This window comes from Salvelinus sp. IW2-2015, linkage group LG2, assembly GCF_002910315.2.
Source record: "Salvelinus sp. IW2-2015 linkage group LG2, ASM291031v2, whole genome shotgun sequence".
Taxonomy (NCBI): domain Eukaryota; kingdom Metazoa; phylum Chordata; class Actinopteri; order Salmoniformes; family Salmonidae; genus Salvelinus; species Salvelinus sp. IW2-2015.
This window is the reverse complement of record NC_036839.1, coordinates 34,690,909-34,717,684: the sequence shown is the minus strand read 5'-3', so window position 1 is coordinate 34,717,684 and position 26,776 is coordinate 34,690,909. Positions and strand designations below refer to the sequence as shown.

At 40.7% G+C, this 26,776-nt stretch overlaps 1 protein-coding gene across 2 annotated transcripts; it reads right to left on the bottom strand.

The window, feature by feature from the left end:
- On the bottom strand, positions 1-26,776 carry LOC111978931 (motile sperm domain-containing protein 2). 2 transcript variants are annotated; one of them, XM_024009183.2, is made up of 15 exons: positions 26,462-26,776; positions 26,294-26,357; positions 24,400-24,552; positions 23,567-23,653; positions 22,778-22,932; positions 20,376-20,436; positions 19,567-19,605; positions 19,222-19,346; positions 18,310-18,480; positions 12,437-12,558; positions 5,749-5,842; positions 5,533-5,629; positions 4,613-4,742; positions 2,363-2,465; positions 1-2,135 (listed from the first exon to the last, which is right to left on the bottom strand). In XM_024009183.2, exons 1-15 carry the CDS (start codon positions 26,492-26,494, stop codon positions 1,992-1,994), a joined length of 1,578 nt encoding a protein of 525 aa, XP_023864951.1. In that variant the 5' UTR covers positions 26,495-26,776; the 3' UTR covers positions 1-1,991. The 2 variants fall into 2 exon arrangements, with proteins under 2 accessions (XP_023864951.1, XP_023864957.1); XM_024009189.2 differs by having other exon boundaries at positions 26,311-26,357; positions 26,462-26,503.

Sequence of the window (26,776 nt, the reverse complement as noted above, 5' to 3'; positions counted from 1 at the left end):
ATTTGTTAAAGTTTATTCTTAAACATGATATGTTCATATATTTCAAATGAAATGTACATTAGGATCAGAAAAATGAACAACTAAATCTTCTACGTCATGTTACATATTGAAATAAATAGACCTCATATACAATACCTGCAGAAAGTATTCACACCCCTTGACTTTTTCCAAATTTTGTTGTACTACAACATGAAGTAAATAAAAAAATACATTTAATGAATTCTATCACTGACCTACACACAATACCCCATTATGACAAAGTGGAATTGTGTTTTTACAAATTAATAAAAAAATGTAAAGATGAAAAGTCTTGAATCAATAAGTATTCAACCACTTTGTATGGCAAACCTAAATATGTTCAGGAGTACACGTGCTTAAAAAGTCACATAATAAGTTGCATGGACTCACTCTGTGTGCAATAACAGTGTTTAACATTATGTTTGTATGATGACCTCTTCTCTGTACCCCACACATACAAAAAATTGTAAGGTCCATCAGTCGAGCAGTGAATTTCCAACACAGATTCAACCACAAAGACCAAGAAGGTTTACCAATGCCTCGCAAAGAAAGGCACCAAAAACATAAAAAGCAGACATTTTTAATATCCCTTTGAGCATGGTGAAGTTATTAATTGCACTTAGATACAGGCGTCCTTCCTAACTCAGTTGCCGGAGAGGAAGGAAACCGCTCAGGAATTTCACCATGACGCCAATAGCGACTTTAAAACCATTACAGAGTTTAATGGCTGTGATAGAAGAAAACTGAGGATGGATCAACCAATATTGTAGTTACAATACTAACCTAATACAATACTAACCTAATTGACGGAGTGAAAAAAAGGAAGCCTGTACAGAATAAAAATATTCCAAAACACGCATCCTGTTTGCAACAAGGCACTAAAGTAATACTGCAAAATAATGTGGTAAAGCAATGAACTTTTTGTCCTGAATACAAAGTGTTTGGTTTGGGGCAAATCCAATACAACACATGACTGAGTACCACTCTATATTTTTAAGCATAGTGGTGACTGCTTCATGTTACGGGTACGCTTGTAATCGTTAGAGCTGGGGAGTTTCAGGATAAAAAATAAATGCAATAGAGCTAACCACAGGTAATATCCTAGAGGAAATCTTGGTTTAGTCTGGTTTCCACCAGACACTGGGATATGAATTCACCATTCAGCAGGACAATAACCTAAAACACAAGGCCAAATCTACACTGGAGTTGCTTACCAAGAAGACAGTGAAGGTTCCTGAGTTGTTCCAGTTATGACTTAAATCTACTTCAAAATGAATGTCAAGAACTGAAAATGGTTGTCTAGCAATGATCAACAACCAAGTTGACATTGCTTAAAGGATATTTAAAAGAATAAATGGGCAAACGTTGCAAAATCCAGGTATGGAAAGCTCGAGACTTACCCAGAAAGACTCACAGCTGTAATAGCTGCCAAAGGTGCATCTACAAAGTATTGACTCAGGGGTGTGAATACTTACGTAAATTATATATTTCTGTATTTCATTTACAATAAATGTGCAAAAAAATTCTAAAAACATGTTTTCACTTTGTAATTATGGGCTATTGTGTGTAGATGTGTGAGAATGATATATGATTTAATCCATTTTGAATTCAGGATTTAACAACAAAATGTGGAATAAGTCGAGGGGTATGAATACTTTCTGAAGGCACTGTATAATTCCATGATCAGTAATAAAAATAGATTATTGATTTCATTTCACAGTGTCGAGACTCTTTAGGTACAGTACCTCTCACAACACCCAGGAAACTATGAGGAATCTCTCTGGGCAACTCCACAAGCTCACTGCTACGGATCAGAGCAGCCCTCCATCTCCATGATGACAGCCCTTGTAGAGAAGAGAGTCTACTCTTGTTTTATCACTGAGTACAACACCAGCCCTCTTCCTGTTGGTTAAGCTTTCAGCTGCTGTAGTCTCTATGTTAGATGGGAGGAGGAGGTAGGCCATGTTGTCAGGTCAGGAAGTCCCAGGAAGGTTGTAGAGACACAGGAAGGTGAACATCATGACAACAAGTACCAGACCAATCAGAACCTGCTGGACCCACAGATACTGGTCTAGCTTCTGCTCGAGCCTGGCGTTACACACCATCACACGCATTAGCTGCAGAGGAGAGCATTTGGTAACTTCATCTTACTAATTAATGTATTCACTTGTCAGTTTCCCATATCAATGACACCATGAAAATGTATAATGATTGTAATAGTGTAAAAAGAAAGGGGGAAAAAATAAGTTAAAATACAGCAAATACTGTACATTGATTAATATTATATAGGTTACTGTATTCTTGTGGGTGGAGGAGCATCATCCAATAGGAGTGGAGAGCTCACCGTTGTGTGCAGGTCCGGGTGGCCATCGGCTCCTCCTTCAATTGGGCTGTCACTTCCACAGGTCAGGATGGGCTTAGTGCTCTCCAGGATGTGACATCGTAATCTACAGGAAGGACAGGACACAGTCACATCCAATGATGTGTACAAACCCTGGATGACTGACCGTGGGCGCTGTATTGAAGCCACCGCGCAGCCATCTTGGTACTCCTCCTCAATTATAAAAAAAGATTTTGCATTTATTAAATGTCTACATTAGTTTGACACGTTTATTCTATTACAGACACCTTAATGCACGTGTCAAACTCATTCCACAGAGGGACTAAGTCTTAATTGAATGGAAAAACCCGAAACCAGCAGGCACTCGGCCCTCCGTGAAATGAGTTTGACACCCCTGCCTTAATGCATCATTTTTTATTATATTATGTGAGCTAAACATAAAAATAATTTAAAAAATATATATATTTAAAAATGTACTAATGTTATTGTCCCGACTACAATTTCAGTTTATGTGACAAAACAAGCAAGTATAGTGTAGAGAATTAATAGGACAGCAACACAATTAGACCCAACCAAATCATGAGAAAACTAAAAGATAATTACTTGACACATTGGAAAGAATTAGCAACAAAAAACAGACCAAACTAGAATGCTATTTGGCTCAAAACAGAGAGTACACAGTGGCAGAATACCTGTACTTCCTAACCTCCTGCCAAATGTATGACCATATTAGAGGCACATACTTTCCTCAGATTACACAGATTCACAAATCATTTGAAAACAAACCCAATTTTGAACTCCCATATCTATTGGGTGGAATACCACAGTGTGCCATCGCAGCAGCAATATTTGTGACCTGTTGCCACAAAAAAAGGGCAACCAGTGAAGAACAAACACCACTTTAAATACATCCCATATTTATGTTTATTTATTTCCCCTTTCATACTTTAACTATTTGCACATGACATTTGACATTTCTTTATTCTTTTGGAACTTTTGTGAGTGTAATGTTTACTGTTCATTTGATTGTTTATTTCACTTTTGTTTATTATCTACTTCACTTGCTTTGGCAATGTTAACATATGTTTCCCATGCCAATAAAGCCCTTACATTGAATCACTGTACCATCTAAACCGCAGTGAAATATCTTTCCAAAGTAAAAAATATTGTATTTTCAGCTGTTTGAAGCTGGAAGTAAAAGATACAAAAAGGAAACTTAGCGCACATAGAATTGATCTACCACTTCTTAGACTTGCTTTCAATGAGAATGACAGATTTTTAACAAATATTTATATGTGAATTTGGTCAGGTCGCGCAAAAAGTTACATATTGCAGCTTTAAATACATGTAATTTTGCCCTTGAAACATTTGAAATACTGTAGAACTCCATTAATTACTATGGAAGACTGCTCCTACTAGGGATTGCCCATATGGTCGACCGCTGGCTTCAAAGCCTCTCAATGGCCAATACATAGCGTCAGCAATCCAGGGTTTCTATACGTCATTGGTCACATCAGGGAAGACTGAGGAGAGGGGATAATCAGCCTGCTAGGTCACTGACATACCCCAGCCATGCTGAGGCAATCTGTGCTGTACACTGCAAGACCACGATGGGTTTAGTGAATCAAAGTTATCTTGAGGTCATTATAGATGTTGATGGTGGCATATTAATGACTGCTTGCCATTTGGCTCAAAATAAATTGTTTTACTCATTTACATACACTCAGTATACCAAACATTAGGAACACCTTCCTAATATTGAGTTGCACCACCCCCTTTTGCCCTCAGAACAGCCTCAATTCGTTGGGGAATGGATTGTACACGTTAACTCCAAAGCATCCCACAGTTGTGTCAAGTTGGCTGGATGTCCTTTAGGTGGTGGACAATACCTCATACAGACGGGAAAAAGTTGAGCTTTAAAACCCCAGCAGTGTTGGAGTTTTTGACACAAACCAGTGCGCCTGGCACCTACTATCATATCAAAGGCACTTAAAAATGTTGTCTTGCCCATTCACCCTCTGAATGGCACACGTACACAATCCATGTCTCAATTGTCTCAAGGCTTAAAAATCCTTATTTAACCTGTCTCCTCCCCTTCATCTACACAGATTGAAGTAGATTTAACTGGGGACATCAATAAGGGGCCATAGCTTTCATCTGGTCAGTCTATGTCATGGAAAGTGCAGGTGTTCTTAATGTTTTGTACACTCAGAGTATATTCCCATCCATGAGGAGGCATTGATGATGATGTACCTGTGCTCCATGATCTTGGTTTTGGGCACGTCCTTCCAGAAGTGAGCGAGCTCTTGTGATCCAGCACCAGCGTTCTGCTCCATCTCTGCAGCCATGACTAGGAAGCGGTCCTGCAGAGATGCCTGGTAGCCTGCACAAACACATCCATGAACTCATTGAACTCTGAATTATTTTTTTATCTCAGTATATTGTTCAGTTTATGCATCTAGATTCCTACATTTGAATGGGATTATCTGTACAAAGTATACAGTTTAAACCCCACTGCTGTCAGAATCCAATAATCAGAAGATAGATCTGAAAGAACTAACTCTGTCACAGCTGTGAACAGAAAAAGTGAAGGTTCTTATCCACTAAACTCGAACAAATGAACAAGATATAGGTGATAGACGGTGGCTCCCGAAAACTAAATTAACTTAAACCTAGAGAGAGAAGGAAACCCTCAAACTTTGGAATAATGCCAGAATTTGATTCTTAAAAAACCCATATCTAGCACATCAGAAGCCATGACTGACATTTCCATGCTTGAAGGCCTCTGAACGTCTTATCAGCCAAGTCCCTGCATCCCTACTCAATGTTGGTCTCAAGTGATCAAGAGGAAAACATTGACCTTAGGGGTTTCAGCCTTCCACAGAGTACTGAGGACTGGCTCAATAAAGTTTATTTACCCGCCGTTAGATTTCTGAAAGGCTCAGCTTAGGGGAAGATAAGAGATTATTATTTTATCACTCTTAAAATATGTATGTCAGGCAAAAGAAAGCTGTACTCTGTCAGCACTTTCCAAAGTTATTAGACTGAGACTGGACCTTTTGATTATTCTGAAGTTTCTTCTGGTGCATCTGGAAACATCCGAAGGAAGTAGATAAGAGGAGTGGGTGGGGAGAAAGAGAGAGAGAGAGCGAGAGATAAGTGCAGTACTCTACCTCCATGTAAGGACACCACTATATCCACAGAAGCGCCCGGTTCACAGCAGCTGTTGCTGGGCTTCACTCTGTACTTCTCAGGTGCTGTGGTTCGTACCTGTGGAGGGAGACACCATCAAGTCAGCTTGGAGATTGTTAATTTTCACACACATACACACACAGGGGCACACACAAGAACAGAGTGGCATGCTTGCACACACGGCGGCATGCATATACCTTGAAGGCCACTTGATTCTTTGACACATTACCGAGGATGATAAGACACTTCCTGTCTGACTCTTTGGACCCAAAGCTCAGCTCCTCTGCTGGACTGGAAGTAAGAGAGAAAAGACGTTACATTTTAGAGGAGAAACAGCACAGGCGGCATGAAGACAAGGCGGAGAGGCTACGATTGAATTTGTGACTAACTTAACAAACGAATGTATTTTTCTCTACGAAGGCATCGGCCACAATGGCTATCTGGTGTTCAAAACAAGCCAATACATCTGTTAGAAGTCTTGCTTTACAATGTGCTTTGTTGTTCCTCTTCGTGATATCTTAGCTTAATCGATCTGTTTGTCAAAGCTTTGTGAGCTTAGATGTTGCTTCCTGAGAGTGATTGCAGTATGATTACCCAGGGACTTGTAGATTCTGTTAGCTTCCATTGTTACACATTTACTAAACAGCTGCTGGATCACCATCTAGCTCAATATTCTAGCTAACACATGGCAGATTATGTCCATCTGTGCTTGCATGTTTTTTTCTGCTTTAAATAAACAAAAAGCCTTGTACACTACATCGATACAATGTGCATTTGCCATTTATCCGACTCAATTGATGTCAATATGTTCTTTATTTGTTCTTCAGAATATTTTTCAATGAGGTTCATTCCAGAGAAATAGCCCCCGACTAACTCTATGTTCCCCGGGGCCAAACCCTCAGTCTCTGATGTGCTGTGCTCCTCCTGACCTATATGGAGCTGTCTGTCAGGCCCCTGGGTAGAAGGCAGGCTCAAGCCTAGCAGGCGTAGCTGAACCCATTTGTGGGGAAAATGGAGAATTAAACCACATTATTACCCAAGTCTATGGTGAAAACATCTGTGATCTTGCATCAAAGCTGTGAAATCTGGAGGAGCAGAGGAAAAATCCATGGCCTGAGAAAGTAGCCACGAGACGCTCTAATTCGCTCTCCAACACTCAGCGCACCCAATCCCAGCCCCTAACAGACCCCCCCCCCGACTGCCTCAACAGGCTCATGTTTAAGGGATAATTCTGTAATTTGATAATTCAGCCTCAGTGAACACTTCTTCACACTGTGCTGTGGATTGCTGCTGGCATGCTTCAGTATCTACTCAAAACTCAGTGAAATGGCCAACATTCTAAAAATTCCTGTGTAGCGTATATATAAAAAGTCTAGCTGTACATTCCGTAGGCTACAGAGCTCTAAACAACAGATTGTTTTGTTCTTTGCCCCAGTAAAGCATTGTGAGGAGCCCAGCGCTCCCCTGAGCCCGGAATGACTCTCTAGACTCCAGGAAACATTTTGACAAACACATTCTGAAGATCAAAGCATCCCCTTTTCTGCCCTTCCAGCTCTGGTTCTGCCTTCCTCGTGGACTCACTGGAATCAGGGCTAACACAGCTCAAAGACATAATTGCATTTAAGGCTCATATAAATCTTTTTATCACTAATACGTAGCCCGTAGCTGTGAAAAATCTCACATCAAAGAGTCTGCTCTCCAAAAAACTGAACTGGACGGAAATGACTCAGGAACATAGAAATGATCTAATTTAACATCGGAATACCCATCAATGGAGGCAGCTCTCAAGTACTGTACCTTGATGGATTCTGGGTTCTGACTCCTTAACTTGGGATAGGGTTAATTATCAGGTATCCTATTGAAATATTGAGTGCTTATGTTTAGAGGGTCTACACCAGAAGTTAATGGTTATCTGTAGGAGGAAGGTATATGGGGTGTGCAATTAAGCTTGGAATGTACTGAGTGTAGGGAAAACGATCATGTGGCAGCATTGATAAGGGGAGAGAGCCATGGACTAGTGATGAAGGGGGTCGAGATCAGGTCAGGTCACGTCAAGGGAAGAGGAACCGTTTAACTTCTCTGGGATATGTGGGACGGTAGCGTCCCACTTGGCCAAAAGCCAGAAAAAATGTAGCGCGCCAAATTCAAATATATTACTATAAAAATCTATCTTTCATGAAATCACACATGAAAGACACCAAATTAAAGCTACACGTGTTGTGAATCCAGCCAACATGTCTGATTTCAAAGAGGATTTACGGCGAAAGCACACCAAACGATTATGTTAGCTCAGTACATAGCCACAGAAAAACACAGCCATTTTCCCAGCAAAAGATAGTAGTCACAAAAAGCAGAAATAGAGATAAAATGAATCACTAACCTTTGATGATCTTCATCAGATGACACTCATAGGACATCATGTTACACAATACATTTATGTTTTGTTCGATAATGTGCATATTTATATCCACAAATCTCGGTTTACATTGGCGCCATGTTCAGAAATGTCTCCAAAATATCCGGAGAAATTACAGAGAGCCACGTCAAATAACAGAAATACTCATCATAAACTTTGATGAAAGATACATGTTTTACATAGAATTAAAGATACACTTGTTCTTAATGCAAGCGCTGTGTCAGATTTAAAAAAAACTTTACGTAAAAAGCACACCATGCAATAATCTGAGACGGCGCTCAAAAATAACAACATTTCTCCGCCATGTTGGAGTCAACAGAAATACGAAATTACATCATAAATATTCCCTTACCTTTGATGATCTTAATCAGAATGCACTCCCAGGAATCCTAGTTCCACAATAAATCGTTGTTTTGTTCATGTCCATTACTTATGTCCAATTAGCTACTGTTGCTAGCATGTTTAGTGCACATGTTCAAACGCTCGCGCAGATGCAGGCGAACTCGGACGAAAACTTCAAAAAGTTATACAACAGGTCGAATAAACTGGTCAAACTAAGTAGAGAATCAATCTTCAGGATGTTGTTACCATAACTATCAATAACGTTCCAACCGGAACACGCGTGACCAGGAACTGGCATTCTGCCAGACCAATGACTGAAACACCTCCCATCCGGCCCCACATCACACTAGAGGCGTCATTCCACGTTCTACAGACTGTTGACATCTAGTGGAAGGCGTAGGAAGTGCAAACAGATCCATATCTTACAGGGAATTGAATAGGCGATTTTTTATTTATTTCACCTTTATTTAACCTGGTAGGCAAATTGAGAACACGTTCTCATTTACAATTGCGACCTGCGATGAGTTGAACATTGACCAGTCTCAGAATTCTCACTTCCTGTTTGGATTTTTTCTCAGGTTTTTGCCTGCCATATGAGTTCTGTTATACTCACAGACATCATTCAAACAGTTTTAGAAACTTCCAAGTGTTTTATATCCAATAGTAATAATAATATGCATATATTAGCAACTATGACTGAGGAGCAGGCAGTTTACTCTGGGCACCTCTGTGCACCTTTCATCCAAGCTACTCAATACTGCCCCTGCAGCCATAAGAGGTTAAGGTGAAGTGGATCTAAAATTCCATGTATAACACTTGTATTTTCATCAACATTAATGATGACTATTTCTGTAAATTGATGTGGCTCTCTGCAAAATCACCGGATATTTTGGAACTACTGAACATAACGCGCCAATGTAAACTCAGATTTTTGGATATAAATATGAACTTTACCGAACAAAACCTACATGTATTGTGTAACATGAAGTCCTATGAGTGTCATCTGATGAGGATCATCAAAGGTTAGTGATTAATTTTATCTCTATTTCTGCTTTTTGTGAGTCCTCTCTTTGGCTGGAAAAATGGCTGTGTTTTTCTGTAACTTGGCTCTGACCTAACATAATCATTTGGTTTGCTTTCGTCGTAAAGCCTTTTTGAAATCGGACACTGTGGCTGGATTTACAACAAGTGTATCTTTAAAATGGTGTAAAATACATGTAATTTTAATTATGGGATTTCTGTTGTTTTGAATTTGGCGCCCTGCAGTTTCACTGGCTGTTGACGAGGTGAGACGCTACCGTCCCACATACTCTAGAGAGGTTAACTAGGCAAGTCAGTTAAGGACAAATTCCTATTCAGAATGATGTCCTAGGAACAGTGGGTTAACTGCCTTGTTCAGGGGCAGAATAACAGATTTTTTACTTCTCAGCTCTGGGATTCGATCTAACAACCTTTCAGTTACTGGCCCAATGCTCTAACCACTAGGCTACCTGCCACCTCATGGAAGGTGACATCAGATGTTGTCTTAAATGCATGGTAGGAATAATTTGACCACGAACAGTGTGTGTGAACCTCAAAACCCTCCCTAACCGGCTGAAGAAATTAGCAATAAAGGCGTTCAATGTGACAGTGACTTTAACACTCCAATCTGAGTCCGAGCCAAACCTGGGTACGGGCGGTAGGAGACCACCATGAGTTCTGAGACCGTGCATGTAGAGTGAGCATGGATAGAGATAACATTTAAACTTCTCTCATGCTGCTGGTGTACTGGTRGGAGAAATGGACCAGACAGAATGGTGGTAGCGGCTCAGGTGAGAGACTTGTGTACGTGGGAAAAGCTGATGACTTTATATTGAAATCAGGACATTACCAAGGGCCATCAAATGTGACAGGCAAGAGTTACATATGTGTCATTGGGAAGGAGGAAGTGCCGGGTATTAAGGAAGGTTTACACACTGCGAACAATTTAGACTAAGAAATCCTTGAGATACCGATCTTTCATTACCATGCCACTCACGACAGGAAAACAGGGACAAAGGGGATTGTAATGAAAAGAGTTATTACCGGAAATAAAAGGTTCTGTTAATAAATGTACATTCTAGCCGTGATGATGTGTGCTAGGTTGAGAAGCTCAAACTCAAGTGATAGACTCAAGAGTGCCGTTGATTAGGGCTACGCACTTGCCTATCAGGTGACGTGCCTATCAGGTGGCAGTGGAGGAGATGGGGGAACAATGTGAAAATGACATGGCTTGGGAACACCTCTTGAAACCTGTGGTCTGACGGGGAAGACTGGGCGAAAGCATGAGGAGGCATTTTAGGGCTTACATTTTTGCCAAACTCTGCAGAGAAGTATCCTGAAGGCATAGCCAGGCTAAGAGGGAATTGTCATGTTATCAAACTTTGGGTTGTCATGCATATATAATGATGCATAGCTTACCACATTGTTAATACTGCTATGTTCCCAAGCCATGTCATTTTCACTTTGTTCCCATCTCCTCCATTACCACCTTATAGGCACGTCACCTGATAGGCAAGTGCGTAGCCCTAATCAAAGCTACTTTTGAGGTAACTCAGCACTGTATATGCTTTCACATCAATGCCTCCAGAATGTTGTCCAGAGTACAATTACCCCAACATCTATCCTTTCATCTGATGCATTAACCAATACAGCAACTAACTCAGCCCAACTATGGTGTTTTAAAGTGGCTCCCAGACCCAACTCATCTGAAACGAACCTGAAATCAAACTCAACTTAACTACAGCATGTCCGACAACAGGCTTTTTATTTTTAGAAGATGATTAATATTGAGAAAGTTCTTCAAATGTAAATAGAGGCCTGAAGAATGCCGGTCTATAATCAACCTCAGGGTGAAGAATGCCGGTCTATAATCAACCTCAGGGTGAAGATTGCCGGTCTATTAATCAACATCAGGGTGAAGATTGCCGGCCTATTAATCAACATCAGGGTGGAAGAATGCCGGTCTATAATCAACTTCAGGGTGAAGAATGCCGGTCTATAATCAACATCAGGGTGAAGATTGCCGGTCTATAATCAACATCAGGGTGAAGATTGCCGCTATAATCAACATCAGGGTGAAGAATGCCGGTCTATAATCAACCTCAGGGTGAAGAATGCCGGTCTATAATCAACATCAGGGTGAGAATTGCCGGTCTATAATCAACCTCAGAGGTGAAGATTGCCGGCCTATAATCAACATCAGGGTGAAGAATGCCGGTCTATAATCAACCTCAGGGTGAAGAATGCCGGTCTATAATCAACATCAGGGTGAAGAATTCCGGTCTATAATCAACATCAGGGGAAAGAATGCCGGTCTATAATCAACATCAGGGGAAAGAATGCCGGTCTATAATCAACATCAGGGGAAAGAATGCCGGTCTATAACCAACATCAGGGTAAATGGATACATCAGCGTAAATGGATACATCAGCTTCATCACAAAAGAGTACAATTAGGTAACAGAGTGACCTTGAACTATGTTTTGCACAAAAGTGTTGCTTGATTACTACTGCAACATTCATTACGCCATCCAATTTGAATGATGGGACTACAGGCTGTTCCATGGTTAATATGGGCAGTGATCATCGGTGTGATCAATTAATTCCATTGATTATTACTGCAAATTAACTGCACCAACTGATTTCCACTCAATCGCAGACATCCTTTATTTCTGTTTAGGTACTACAAGATTAATCGATCCCATCCAGATACAAACGTATCGATATCTGGCTCTGGGCTTGAGTGTCAACAATATTCACTCTAAGCTCTACAACACCTTCAAATCCAGCATGTGGACATGGATTGGCTATAGCCTAGTCACTGTGCTACCAGTCGACTATTCTTTAAGCCCTGAGTGCAGCTGAGAGATATGCTGAATTCCAAATCAAACCCTAGTCTCTTCCGACTTCCTAGAAAATCTTGTACATCTGCAACTACTGGATAAATAATACGTTGAAAATTCCACCCAGAAGGCAAGGTGAAAGAACTACCCCTATTTGATCCTTTCAGAGATACATGTGTATTTACCGAGTAGGGGCTAGGGATTGATTTGATATTCAGGAAGAGATGGCTAAGAGAGGGAGTTCTGAGAAGGTTGGCTTGAATACCTGACGTGTAGCAGAGGGGCCTTGAATGTGGTCAGTGGCTTCCTGGCTCCCTTCGGCCGGCTGTCTCCTTTGTCGTTGTCGTCCAGCTTCAGACTGCTCAGGCTCTCCTCTGAGAAATACACCTGAAACAAGGACGACAGTGGCTTCGTGAGACAATGTTCATCAACACACTGATCAAATGATTCTACGGTGCTTTGTTTGGAGAGGTGTTCTATTCATTTCGAAATAAAACTATTAAACGCCTAACTATAGCCCATTTCAAATGATGGGATGAAACATTTTAAAAATAGGGAGCTTTTGTATGACAGTTCACTTAATTTCACAATCAATACATCAATCCCCATAACAATCCCTGATCCTTGTTCACAGTACAGTGAGACAACAGGAACACTACAAACACATCCTGTGAGAACAGAGAACACAAAAGTAAGCTCTTTCACTTCAACTGTAAACTTTCACCCAAATCCAACAGACTTCCTCATACACCCATTTACACAATGTCACAAGACTACAGAACAGCTGATAAACACATGGTTTGTGCAATGTTAGCAGAAATGTGGGGAAGGACAGATGAAGTTGTGGTGGGACGAGCGTCATTTGGTTTCCATACCATATTGACCAAGGCCAGTCCCACAGCTTGTGTGAGGCAGATGGGAGATGGGGAGTACAGCAGGAGAGGATGTGAGAAGATGGGAGAGCTGATAGAGAGGTGACTGGGGTCTGCCTGTGATGTACGTACAAGCACTAATGAGTCAGATGGAGTGTGTCTTCTGCTGTGATAAGCAACATGCACACACACACACACCTCCCCCTTCAGCAGGCTGCTGCGACACACACCACACACAGAAGACACAATAAAGACATCAAGAGACTTTGAGCTGCTTCTGAAATGTTTATTTTTATTCAGTGTTCAAATCAAGTGCAATACAGTACTGAGTAAGATATGGGGAGAATGGGGATTCATTAGCTGCTGTTGAAAGATACATGACCATAATTGACTTGAATAGACTGGTTGGTTGATTAAATAAATACAAAATACAGCATTTCTATTGATTATATACTGTATAAAATAACTACATAAAAGTAAAACTCATTACAAAATGTATTTTTAATTAAACATTAGTAAAACAACACTTTCAGTTTATCATTCTGGTTAGTCAAAACCAGGATCAAAATACTCAGTATTGAGATATTGAGAATAATCTTTGGCACTAGAACTACAAACCATGCATAAACTAACATTAATGAAAAGGTCTTGACATGTAATATCAACACACTAAAACAGTCCAATCCTACTAGCTAAAATGGGAAAATCACAACAATAACAAATACACAAACTGGAATGAATAAGGCTGATCTAAGCAGGAGATACAATTTAGAAATCCATAGATCCAGAAATGTCTAAGAAATGTAGACTGTATGAAATACTTGTTTTGATAATATGACTTGTAGGCAGCTTCCCCAACAGACCATGGAGTGACAGTCTGATCATCTGGAGAGTATTGACAATAAGGCACAACACAGATTATTTTTAAATAAGTACTCTCTCGTTATGTGAAAAGGCATCGATACACAGAGGAAGTGCTTTCAATTACAGTTATAATATGGCATAAGGTAGTTGAGTATACATTGTATTACTTCAGTGTCAGTGCAAATGTGCTAACATTGAGTGTGGTAAAAATAAAGGATTTCATGCTGGTGGTAGTGGAATACTCTTTTCTTAGTATTTTAAACATTAGTACATCATTCCAGTACAGTTGATATTAATACAACAGTAATGATAAAATAAAGTATACTTTTGGGTTAAAAGATCAGTACAATTCGATAAGGCATGTTACGTATACACTAGGCACACATGCTTTACTTTCTCTACAAAAACATTATTTCCATAACGTTATATTAAGTAAGGTAAAATACTGAAGTTGGATAAAATATCACCATGTTATAATGCTGGTCACAGGAACAGGAATCAAGGAGGCAAACATTCCTTCTTTTCTGATAGACTATTGTGAGTTATGTATCTGATAGCCTACTTGACTGGCTATGAATCTCTTCAAAATCATCACATTGTGATAAGTGCAACACATTGTGGGGGTCATATTTTAAATGTTTGGTCCAGGTCCATTTTGGATTCAATGAAAGGCTGAACGTGTCCATGATGGTGATTAGATGGTGGGGCTGGTACATGAGTAAAACCCTCAGACTGCCCTTTCAGAATGCAGAACTCTCCAGGAATCAGTGTTGCTGGTGAGGCAGAGATCATACAATGCCTTACCAAAACCAGCCCTTGGGTCAAAACAGAGAGAAAGGAAATTAGCTGATCTGGGAAGCTACTGTATCAACACACTGTTGAGAGCCACAGGTATTCATTCAGTACTGAGACTTGCTTTATGTAGAGAGAGGAGCAGCAGAACATGATCATGACAGTAGAATGTGTGCAGACAGACATGCTGTAACCAATGGGTATCATGATTGGTGTTAGGACCTTAACGGGATACTTCGGGACTTCAGAGTCAGATGAACTTGTGGATAACATTTTTATGTCTCTGTGTCCAGTATGAAGGAATTTAGAGGTAGTGTTGTGAGCCAATGCTAACTTGAGAAACTACCTCCAACTTCTTTCATACTGGACACAGAGACATAAAAATGGTATTCACAACTTCATCTGACTCCGGGGAAGTAGATAAAGGGCCTCATTGTCAAATTCCCGAAGTATGTCTTTAAAGCCAGCAAGCCAAGAGACTAGCCTATAGCCTAGGTAGATCATTAGGGACTGGTTAAATCAGAGGCACCAAAGACTACATTCTGCTCACAGGCAACGTTCCCTTAAAGCTGCACGCGGGYGCGTAGCTCCCCTCAGACTGCCAAGCAGAATAAATATTCCCCCACGCAGAGAAGCACGAGATTGAAGTTCAGTGAAGTTCACTCACCTTCCTTGAGTTTTCCCCTTTAGTTAACACTATCACATTTCGCTCTACTGTGAGAAACGTGATTGAGTCACCGCAATATTATCCACTTTCAAATCAATGTAATAAAACAAAACAAACTATGCAAGACTTAGTACGCAAAATGAAGTGTGAAAGAATTTCTTGTAGGCAGAAAGCATTGGAGTAGGATTATATTGCATTGACAGGCATGACTCAGGCCCGTACTCTACACAGGCCGGTCTGCCATAAGCAATCAGAGCTGCAGTAGGCCTATATGCAAATAGCCATTGCCATATATGGATCTGTGCAATTCACTTTGAACTGGACTGTGTATAGGCTACGGTATGAGCGATCTTGAGTAGATGCATTTAAAAAAATAATAAAATAAAAAAATCAAAGCGAGGCTGTCATTGTAAATAAGAATTTGTTCTTAACTGACTTGCCTCTCTTTAATTTAAATAAAAGAGAGCTGCCTATAGCCACGTGTGCACATTTGTTCATATTCTTTGTTAGTTTAAGCTTTTTTTTTGTCTTAAAGGGGCAGTGTTGTGTTTTGAGACTGTCTTAAGTAGCCCACAGGCAGTGCGTAGTATAAGTTGTCTGATTCTCTGGAATAATGGTATGGGAATATACAGATATTGTATTTTGTAAAGTGGCTTCTTGCATCAAACAACACATTTTCAGTCATCTCCTCATCTGAAGGACAAGTGGATAAACGGTTTAATGTCAAGACCTAGATGTTTTTTTTCCAAAAGTCTCATTAATGTTGGCCTACATTGAACACCACACATTGGCTGTACTGTAGGTTGAATGATATAACAGCTAATTCCACGTAAACATTTTATGGGATGCATTTTTCTCCATTGTTTTTGATGGTAGGCCACTGATAGGCCTACAATAAGATCAAACAGCCAAAGTAGGCTACTTGACCACTGTCTGAAACTGTAAGTGGGTACAGCCTCAGTGTTCACAGTAATCATGTGCTGGAAGTTGCACCGAATTTTCACAATGTTAAGGTTTTCGCTCAGCAGACCTGAAATTTGCATAGTGCTGAAAAAAAGTTAGAGGGAACATTGCTCACGTGTATTGATGACATACATTCATCCACTAAATTGCACATAGGTCACCCACACAAAACCACCCACACAAACTTGATCAGGCTTAGATTCTGGTTTGCCAAACTGATTTATCATCATTGACAATGAAGAGGCTTAAGAGGCTCATGTGAGCAGCTTTGTGATGTGTAGCTGACAGGGCAACTCTGGAGCGCAAGCTCGTTTGTGTGTGTGTGTGTGTGTGTGTGTGTGTGTAAACACCCGTGTGTGTGTGTGTGTGTGTGTGTGTACAGAGTCCCCTGTGAGCTATGACAGTGGTGCAGGTTACCCAGAAGGCTTAAGGGAGCAGGATGAGTTTGCTTCGACACAGCGCAGTCACACACACCCCTCCTTCGAGTCTGTCACGGTAGAGACAACACACCCAGAGCAGTGACACCGACACCCAGCAACACCCAGCGCAGCGACACCCAGAGGCCACATTAACACAATCACTTCACATTACACTGAATAATATTTATTGAAACAGGTAGGCCTACTCATACAGGCTAGTCTTCATGACAGAAATGTATATATAGGGTGTACCCTACATCCCAGGCTGATATTGATCTATTAGCTACTCACTACAATGTGTTTGTTTTCTGTGTCACAAAGAAGAGGCCAAATATCAACTGTGGATAAATAAATGAAGACCTCTAGCTACAGTAAGAGAAAGACAGAGACAGATACATAAATTTGTGCTGCATATGCTGACAATGAAGCCCTGACCGTTGCTACGGTGCAGCAGCCTGACGACAGCAGAGAATGCTAGATGGTGTTTGTGAGGAGGTGTGTTAAAGCCAAGAGCTGCAGGGTCTCTGTGATGGTGCCTGGCTGCACGGGGGCCGTCCGGGCCGGTGGGCCTGCCAACTAACCAGCTGAGACCATCACACACACAAATAACAGCCTCTGACAAACCACATCACCCCAAAGTCTGTCTCACTCTCATCACCCAGCCTCCAACAAGGTTGAGCCAAAATCATTAGTGGCAACACAAAATAAATTAAATATTCTGGGAAGTGCTTTAAAAACTCCTGTGAAGTTAGGTATGCTGAATGAAGCATGCGGGGGGGAAAGCAGTCTCTAGCACAGCTAGGAAGAGCTTCTGTGACGGCAGTAAGACTTGACACATTCTCAGTAACCAGAGAAGTGCTCAGGAGATGAGAGGAGCCGTGGGGTGAGTGAGGGAGACTGAAGAAGGGACTGTGATGTGTTATGTGGGTACAGTCAGTGGACAGGAAGGATTAAGCTGCAGCTGGAGACATGTGGAGTCACCTTGACTGAGACAATGAGGAGGAGCGTAACAGCTGCCAAATTAGGACATTACCGCCTCTACAATTCACAGCTCTCTCCACAGAGGAGCCCGATTACATGCTGTAATCTCACAATAAACGCTGGGAAATGAAAGGGTCTGGGAGGAAAACGGCACATCAAAGTGAGGAGGGACTTGACTGAACCTCTAATGTCTTATTTGACTGACAAGTGTGAATGGGGTGTGTTTAATGTTAATTAAGGCTAATGATGAAGAGAAAAGGTCTCTGCTGTTTCTAAGAGAGCCCAATGCAGGGTTAAATCGTCAGTAATCAGCTCACTGCAGATACTAACTGTATTGACTCTACTGTTAATGAGTAATAGCAGCAGCCATCATCAGATTTAACAATAGGTTACATTAGAAACATGACAAAAGACTCATGTACTACTTCTGAAAATCAAGTGGATAAGTAGTAGGCTATTCAAGGCGGAGTATGAGTTTATATGCAGCCCCAGCGTGAATATTTCATGCGTTTCTATGCGTTACTGTACCTACATTCAGAGGGAGGAGTTTGGTAAATAAACAAAAGGGGAGGTTTTGTACCTTTTTGGGCTTGATTGCGACCTCGGAGCTGAAGCTCGACTCTAACTCCTTGCTGTCTGATTCGAAGTCCTTGCTCTCGTTGTCGTCCTCGCTGACGATTGGTCCGTTCTCACATACTGGCGTTTGGAAGTCATCGTCAGGAAGGGGAGGATAGCTGTATCTGAAGGGATCCTGGAATGAAGTCAGCGATAGGGTTAATACTATCAGTGCCGAGACCCCAGCAAAAATCAGCTTTTCACTTATCTGCAAGTCCAGCCCTTATATTCGGTCTCACAATGAAGTGTTTTACCATTTTCTTTTCAGGAGAACCATGGCTACAAGTAGAACACAAAACAAGTTGACATAAACAGTTGCATTCATGAACATCAATTAAATAAATAAGGTCCGCCGAAACAAAAACCTCATAAAAAAATTATTTATATGAATGCTTTAAGTACAGATATTGTTTGCTCACTGGGAAATGAATATCCAATTCGTCAGTGACAACTGTGTGGAGTTGTCACTGACGAATTGGACTCTAAAGATAAAAAAATCCCCTTTCGGGATCTGTCCTTCTCACAAAAACCGCTCTAGCTCAGCCCGTTAATCACACAGCCATAGGTACCAACCATTAGTCTGCAAAAGAAACAGATGAATCCAACACAATGTTTAAAAGGGGTTAGAAGTCCAAAACGCACCGGCGTTAAGTGGGACTCATTGTGTTAAGTCAACAATAAATAAAAATATTGACTAATCACAGGTTAGTCACATTTTCTCATGACAAGTGAAGGAAGAAATAGAGGCAACAACCTGTCAAATGTTGACATTTGAAAAGGGAATTTATCAGATGATAGTAAGATGAAAATGTATGTAGCCAGGTAGATAGATGGCATCATTGCCATCTTCAGTGAGTTGAATACTGCGGGTACATACCGTTCCACCCATGTGAGGAGGCAGGTATTCATGGCCAATAAATGTTTGGATCTCATTTTTAGATGCAAACTTGAGCTTGCTGATGGCTTCTGGACCCAACCATGTCCTCACAATCTTCCATGCAGCTAAAAAAACAAAAACACAWGTCCGAACTTGTAATTTGTTGTTTTTGGTTATTGTATTGCTAGATATTACTGCACTGTTGGAGGTAGAAACGTAAGCATGTCGCTGCACCTGCAAATCTGTGTACGTGATGAATAAACTTTGATTTGAACTACGATGTTCAAACTACGATGATTAGATTACGTTTCTATTGCAAATCGTTTTAATAACTACATGACTCACCATTCAAGATCCATGGCATGTCGACAATGATCATTTTGGCTGAAATGACAAGACCATGACTGAGGGGTGAAATACACTGAGTGTACAAAACATTAAAAACACCTGCTCTTTCCATGACAGACTGACCAGGTGAAAGCTATCATCCCATATTGATGTCACTTGTTAAATCCTCTTCAATCAATGTAGATGAAGGAGAGGAGACCGGTTAAAGAAGCACTTTTACACCTTGAGACAATTGAGATATGGATTGTGTATGTGCCAACTCCTTTTTACTTCGAATTAGTCCTTTCTGAAGTTTTTCTTGGTAAGCCACTCTTGTGTATGTATGTGTGCCATTCAGAGGGTGAACTAAATATTGAAGTGCCTTTGAACGGGATATGCTGGGTTTCTCCACACTCAACAGTTTCCCGAGTGTATCAAGAATGGTCCACCCAAAGAACATCCAGCAAACTTCACACAACTGTAGGAAGCATTGGAGTCAACATGGGCCAGCATCCCTGTAGAACGCTTTCGACACCTTGTAGAGTCCATGCCCCGACAAATTCAGGCTGTTCTGAGGGTAAAAGGGGAGCTGTTGCAACTCAATATTAGGATGGTGTTCCCAAAGCTCGGTGTACTAATGTAGCATTGGCCCTAACACAGAATCATATGACGGCATTCCATGTACTTTTGTTTCTTATAATACATTAAATAAAATTTTAAAACAGGATGTGGGTCAATAATAGGAACAATTACATATATGTGTCATACAACGTTTATCAATCAACCTGTGAATGAACTACATATTGTTTCAAATTTTATATACTTACATAGAAACTTTGGATAATACACTTTGAAGCAATTAATTACATACTTCACAAAATCCATGTCCTGAAAAAAATGAAAGGGCGTATAATTAGGACTCAGAAAGTACAGTACTATATACAGCCTCAAAGCAGGCTTTGACTAGCAAAGACGTTTTATGGCCTTTCAATAGGGAACCCGTTCGCTCAGCCGGAGACATTTACTGCCTCAATCTAGCTGTGCAATGACCCAATTCATAACCATTTAAACTTTGTCACAAAAATGAACAAAGCTGTAGTCAATACTTTCAAACACCTTCCCTCAACTCAATCATATTAAATATATTTCTGGGAAAAACGTGTGATACAAAAGTAGTGTGTGTGCAGTGCCCACTACACCCCATGCAACACCACAACTACTTCACTCTTACGTTGCTCAAATTGGATTATTAACTGTAATCCATTCACAGTATTTGGTCTGGTTGTTTACTTTAGGATTGCGTAACCTTGATCTTCATAGAAGGTTGAATAAACTTGCTCTACATACAGTATCAAGCCTTTGCTGAGAACTACAGACAGCTTTGAAACTCAAATGTTTCCTTTTTGTCTGTGCAAAAGTGTTCTCTAAACCAGGGTTTCCCAAACTCGGTCCTGGGTCCCCCTCTGGGTGCAAGTTTTGGTTTTTGCCCGAGCATTACACAGGTGATTCAAATAACCAACTCATCATCAAGCTTTGATTATTTGAATCAGATGTGTAGTGCTAGGGTAAAAAAAATTAAACATGCTCCGGAGGGCAGGACAGAGTGTTGGAAACCTCAAACAAAGACAGAGGTGGGTTTTTATACAATCCCACAAGACTAACAGTATCTAAAACATTTCACAGCCAGTTTAATGGATTACAGCTAACCATGAAATGCCTCCTTCATGAGAATTTACTCAGCAGGGCTCTACGCTGACCTTTTTCACAAGGAGCATGTGTGCGMCTAAGTAGAAAARCACAGACGCACACAAAGAAATGTAGGAGCACAACAAAAAATGTTTGAGATATTAAAGCTAGAATCCTTAATTTTTCTATGTGCATTGGTGGTCCTAAACTAAAATTCCAGGTCGCACAACATATTTAGGCGCACTTTGAAGTATAATGGTCACACACTTTCAATATTCTAGTCAGACCCTTAGGAAGAAGAGCCTATCAGCCTGGCTACATCCTATGCCCTACAGAGACTCATTGCTATGCACTAGACCAATGTTTCCCAACTCGGTCCTCGAGTACCCCAAACAGTACACAGGTGTGCTTGTCCAGGGTTACAATAAAAATGTGTACTGTTGGGGGCACTTGAGGACCAGGGTTGGGAAACACTGCACTAGATCAATGGTTCCCAACCTTTTTCGTTTACTGTCCCACCTACTGAATGTTGGTCTGCTCAGAGTACCCCTGATTTACCCTCTCATGTGCATTTTACCAGTATTTTACCAGCATTTTACCAATGGTCTCATGAGATTTCTCAAGTACTCCCTGTGGATAGGCCAAGTACTGCCAGGGGTCCTAGTATCCCTTGTTGGGAACCACTGCACTAGACTCACTAAGAAAGATAGAGATAACACTAGCCAGGCCTGTTCCAGCCCACACAGTGCCTATTTCAGCAAACTTCATTAAGACTGCTCCCCAAACTGATCTACTAATACACTAATTTCATATTAGGGTTTTGTGAAGTTATTTATTATCTCTCTGGCTCGTGTGTATATAATTAGGACATTTCTCCAGGAGAGAGTTTGGCCTGTGAAGCGAGCTGGCTGACAGAAAGGAGAGTGCCTGCTGGGAAGCTCCGATGGAGACAAAGTCAGTCTATGAATTAGGCAGTCAGTCGACTTGGAATGACCAAACTAATTTAAAGGTCACTTTCAATGTGTTAAACCATTGAAGAGCATCAATCCCTCCAAGTCCTAGGCTCAAACAGTAAGCAAAATTAGAAAGCTCAACAGGACGTCAATGACACTCATAACCACACACAGACAGACGTAGGCTACTTCTTTTTGAAAATGGGGAAAACATGTTTAATTATGAGGACAGAAATTGACCAAAAAAGCCCTCCTTAAATCTATGTAGAGTGGATCAACAGTGACATTGGTAGAAATCAGAGCTATTGACATGCTGTAGCCCTGGTTTGATTCTTCAAACACTATCAAATAGCCTAGTGGTTAGAGCGTTGGGCCAGTAACTGAAAGGTTGCTGGATCGAATCCCCGAGCTGACAAAGTAAAAATCTGTCGTTCTGCCCCTGAACAAGGCAGTTAACCCCCTTCCCCCCAGTAGGCCGTCATGGTAAATAAGAATTTGTTCTTAACTGACTTGCCTAGCTAAATAAAGGTTAAATTTACAAATACAAGAAAAGACTACAATGTTAATCAAAAAGGTAAGTGTTCACTTACGATATTGCTAATCCCTGAATCGGCCATGTCGAACACAACAGTCAGTGGCATCCCTGGCTCTCTCTTAGCATAGCGCTCCAGCCAGAAGGCAACATACTTCTTCTTGTCCATGCTGGTCTTTGCATCCTTGGTATGTAGCTTGGCTTTGAACCAGACTGAAAACACATTGCATTCAATAACCTCAACATACAGTACCAGTCAAAAGTTTGGACACACCTACTCATTCAAGGTTTAAAAAAATAATTTAAAAAAACTATTTTCTACATCAGATGACCTGGCCTACACAATCACCCGACCTCAGCCCAATTGAGATGGTCTGGGATGAGTTGGACCGAACAGTGAAGGAAAAGCAGCCAACAAGTGCTCAGCATATGTGGGATCTCCTTCAAGACTGTTGGACAAGCATTCCAAGTGAAGCTGGTTGAGAGAATGCCAAGAGTGTGCAAAGCTGTCATCAAGGCAAAGGGTGGCTACTTTGAAGAAACTAAAATATATTTTAATTTGTTTAACACTTTTTTCGTTACTACATGATTCTGTATGTGTTAATTCATAGTTGTGATGTCTTCACTATTATTCTACAATGTAGGAAATAGCAAAAAATAAAAAATAAAACCTGGAATGAGTAGGTGTCCAAACTTTTGACTGGTACTTTATGTGTTAAACATATTACAAAACAATAGCTTACAATTTTTGGTAACCTTTTGTAAGGGGTAATGGTGTCTGTGAGTAATTATTAGAGATAAATAAATTATACATATGGTGCAGTATGAGCATCATTAATCAACATACAGAGCTTGTTGCCTTCCTTGTCGTAGCCGTGGAGGAAGACAGCCCCCGTCTCAAACATCCACTTTGGAATGCTGCTCTCAGTGAGGTCTGAAACAAGACAAAACATTATCAGCCAACAATATAAAACAGCATTCAATAAGAATGTTTTATAACAAAAACAATTATTGGCCAAAATAATTATCATAAAAACCAAAGTATTCCTAACTCCTCGCCACCATACAAGACAGACAAATCTTGTCAACAAGTGACAATAAGGCATTGTCAATATCAGAAGTTAGGCAATTGGAAGAGATAACGTTTGTAAATCTAATTTCTGCATGACACCGATTTAACAAACTGAATGTTGTCTGGCTCGAAAGCCCTGTATTTGTATGAGTAAAATGTAGCAATTTAAAAGTGAAACGTAAGAAAAATAGAGAGGATTGTCTCCATGCGGAACAGATGGAAATATTACCACACAGCACACAATAAGCCTTTATCTGAGAGAAGGTCAAGAATCTATAACACATTGACACACAAAGACAGCTACTGATGAATCATCCCACAGTGTGGTGATACTGATAGGCCCAAATAAAACTGCACTGTATAACTTATATACTAGTTTAGCAGGGAATGAGAATGTGTGCTGTTCCTGTTTTCTACACTCAACCCTAAACAAGGCCAAAGTCACATGTTGTAGGGTACAAATACAGCCACAGGCTTCTCAGATCGTGATGAATCACTTCAAGAGTGATTAATTGATGACCGACACTGACACCTTCTTCATTCTCTGAAAACAAGTGCACCTGCAGTGCAGTTTTACGAGAGGTTAAATATGTGCCCAGACCGCTCACCATTCAAACCAAATTCTTTCCTCCACAAGAAACTGTCGTCAATCATCTTCAGGGCATCGTCCACAGAGTATAGTCGCCATGTCAGGTATGCCTCCACCAGAGCATCATCCTTTTGTAGCCTGTCCACATCTCTGGAGTCATATTTGTCAGATTCTGAGAGGGAGTAAAGTAAAAAACTTACATCACTGACATGAAACTGAATTCCTACTCCAACATCTGACCTACAACCATAACACCTACAGCACCTATGAGTTTGTTGCTTATAACCTTTTATGACAAGACCCAACCATAGAGTGAAGACAGCACTTAGCCTTCTATACAAAACAAGGCTGCCTTCAGCTACCTCATTTACTAAAATGCTGACATGTATCTACCAATATAAAGATTGTTTAGGAAACAAGTGTTCTTTGAAAGATGGATTGGTCTCTCAACAATGCTTAACAGGGAACTGAAAGGCATACCGACAACGATGAGACAGCCGATAGGGAGGAAGTCAGAGACCTGACCGTGTGGTGCAAGGACAACAACCTCTCCCTCAACGTGATCAAGACAAAGGAGATGATTGTAGACTACAGGAAAAGGAGGACCGAGCACGCCCCCCTTCTCATCGACGGGGCTGTAGTGGAGCAGGTTGAGAGCTTCAAGTTCCCTGACGTCCACATCACCAACAAACTAACATGGTCCAAGCACACCAAGACAGTCGTGAAGAGGGCACGACAAAACCTATTCCTCCTCAGGAGACTGAAAAGATTTGGCACGGGTCCTCAGATTCTCAAAAGGTCTTACAGCTGCACCATCGAGAGCATCCTGACGGGTTGCATCACTGCCTGGTATGGCAACTGCTCGGCCTCCGACCGCAAGGCACTACAGAGGGTAGGGAGTACGGCCCAGTGCCATCCAGGACCTCTATACCTGGCGGTGTCAGAGGAAGGGCCTAAAAATTGTCAAAAACTCCAGCCACCCTAGTCATAGACTGTTCTCTCTGCTACCGTATGGCAAGCGGTACCGGAGCACCACATTTAGGTCCAAGAGGCTCCTAAATAGCTTCTACCCCGAAGCCATAAGATTCCTGAACAGCTAATCAAATGGCTACCCAGACTACTTGCATGGCCCCCCCTCTGGAACACTGCTGCTACTCTCTGGTATTATCTATGCATAGTCACTTTAGTGCCCCAGCACATTAACATTGACTCTGTACCGGTACCCCCTGTATATAGCCCTGCTATTGTTATTTACTGCTGCTCTTTAATTATTTGTTATTCTTATCTCATACTTTTGGGAGGGGGTGTTTGGGGGTATTTTCTTAAAACTGCATTGTTGGTTATGGGCTTGTAAGTAAGCATTTCACTGTGACATGTGACAAATAAAATTTGATTTGATATAGTATGGCTTTAAAATCTACACCTCAGGTAGGCTAGTCAATATAACTGTATTTTCTATTACAAAAACAAGTTTAGATCATAATTGTGTTAATACAGACATATGTCATGTCACTGCCAGTAGCCAAACTAATAATGATTAACGTTACTCATCCATTAATTAATATATCAGAACAATCTGTCAGACAACTGACTGGTAAAGTAGCTATGACGATAATTTGTTGCRCTAGCTAAGTAAAATAGCTAGATGGATGGAATGAAATCGAACAACCCATGATATCTGGCTTTTATAAAATACACCATGACAGCGCAACACACAAGGGGTGGAACAGTGGCAAAGGTACCCACAGGACAAACAGAATAATATTAGTCTGAGGAGAGATTAAGTAGCATTAATACAACAAAAATAATTCAAAACACACTCCTTTAATTTACACTCCTTTAGTTTATTGGGGTGTTGTTGTAAAATGATATTTTGCTACCTAACTAACGTTAGCATGTTAGCATGAACTTACCTTGTCCTTGGACGTACTCATTATTGAACTTCTGTCTCGTCTCCTCAATTTTCTTCTCAATGTCCTGTTGTATAAGAGAGATTAGTTAGCCATGTGTAATGAATGCAATACAAATTGCCTAGCAAAATGTACGTATTATTGCAACAAAAAAAATCACTGGTAAGCTACCTGCTCTGGTTCGAACTTCCCAACTTCCGCCATGTTCAAGTGCCTCTGCTGTTCTGGCTAGTGTGGGTACATTGAAGTTGAGGAATAAATCAGTTCTAGCGTATGAAACGGTTGTCCTTGTATTGCCATTTTAGCTCATCAAAGTGATACCGAAAAAAAAATAAAAAACATCTCAGGTCCATTCAATCAAATGTAAAGAACATTGCATAGACTATTTAAATATTTATCAACGTAAGCATTGATGAAAACAAAATGTATTGTACAAGAGTCTGTTGCCGGAGACAATACTGGCTAACCCACAATGCAAAGTTTCTT

What these genes read in the sequence shown, in the direction of transcription:
- LOC111978931 (XM_024009183.2), bottom strand. Translation starts at nt 26,494, where the DNA reads ATGGCGGAAGTTGGGAAGTTCGAACCAGAGCAG. An exon ending in AGAATCAAGTGGCCTTCAAG is followed by an intron (nt 5,630 to 5,748) that starts GTATATGCATGC and finishes CTCCCTCCACAG; the next exon opens with GTACGAACCACAGCACCTGA. An exon ending in ACCCGGACCTGCACACAACG is followed by an intron (nt 2,136 to 2,362) that starts GTGAGCTCTCCA and finishes TCTCCTCTGCAG; the next exon opens with CTAATGCGTGTGATGGTGTG.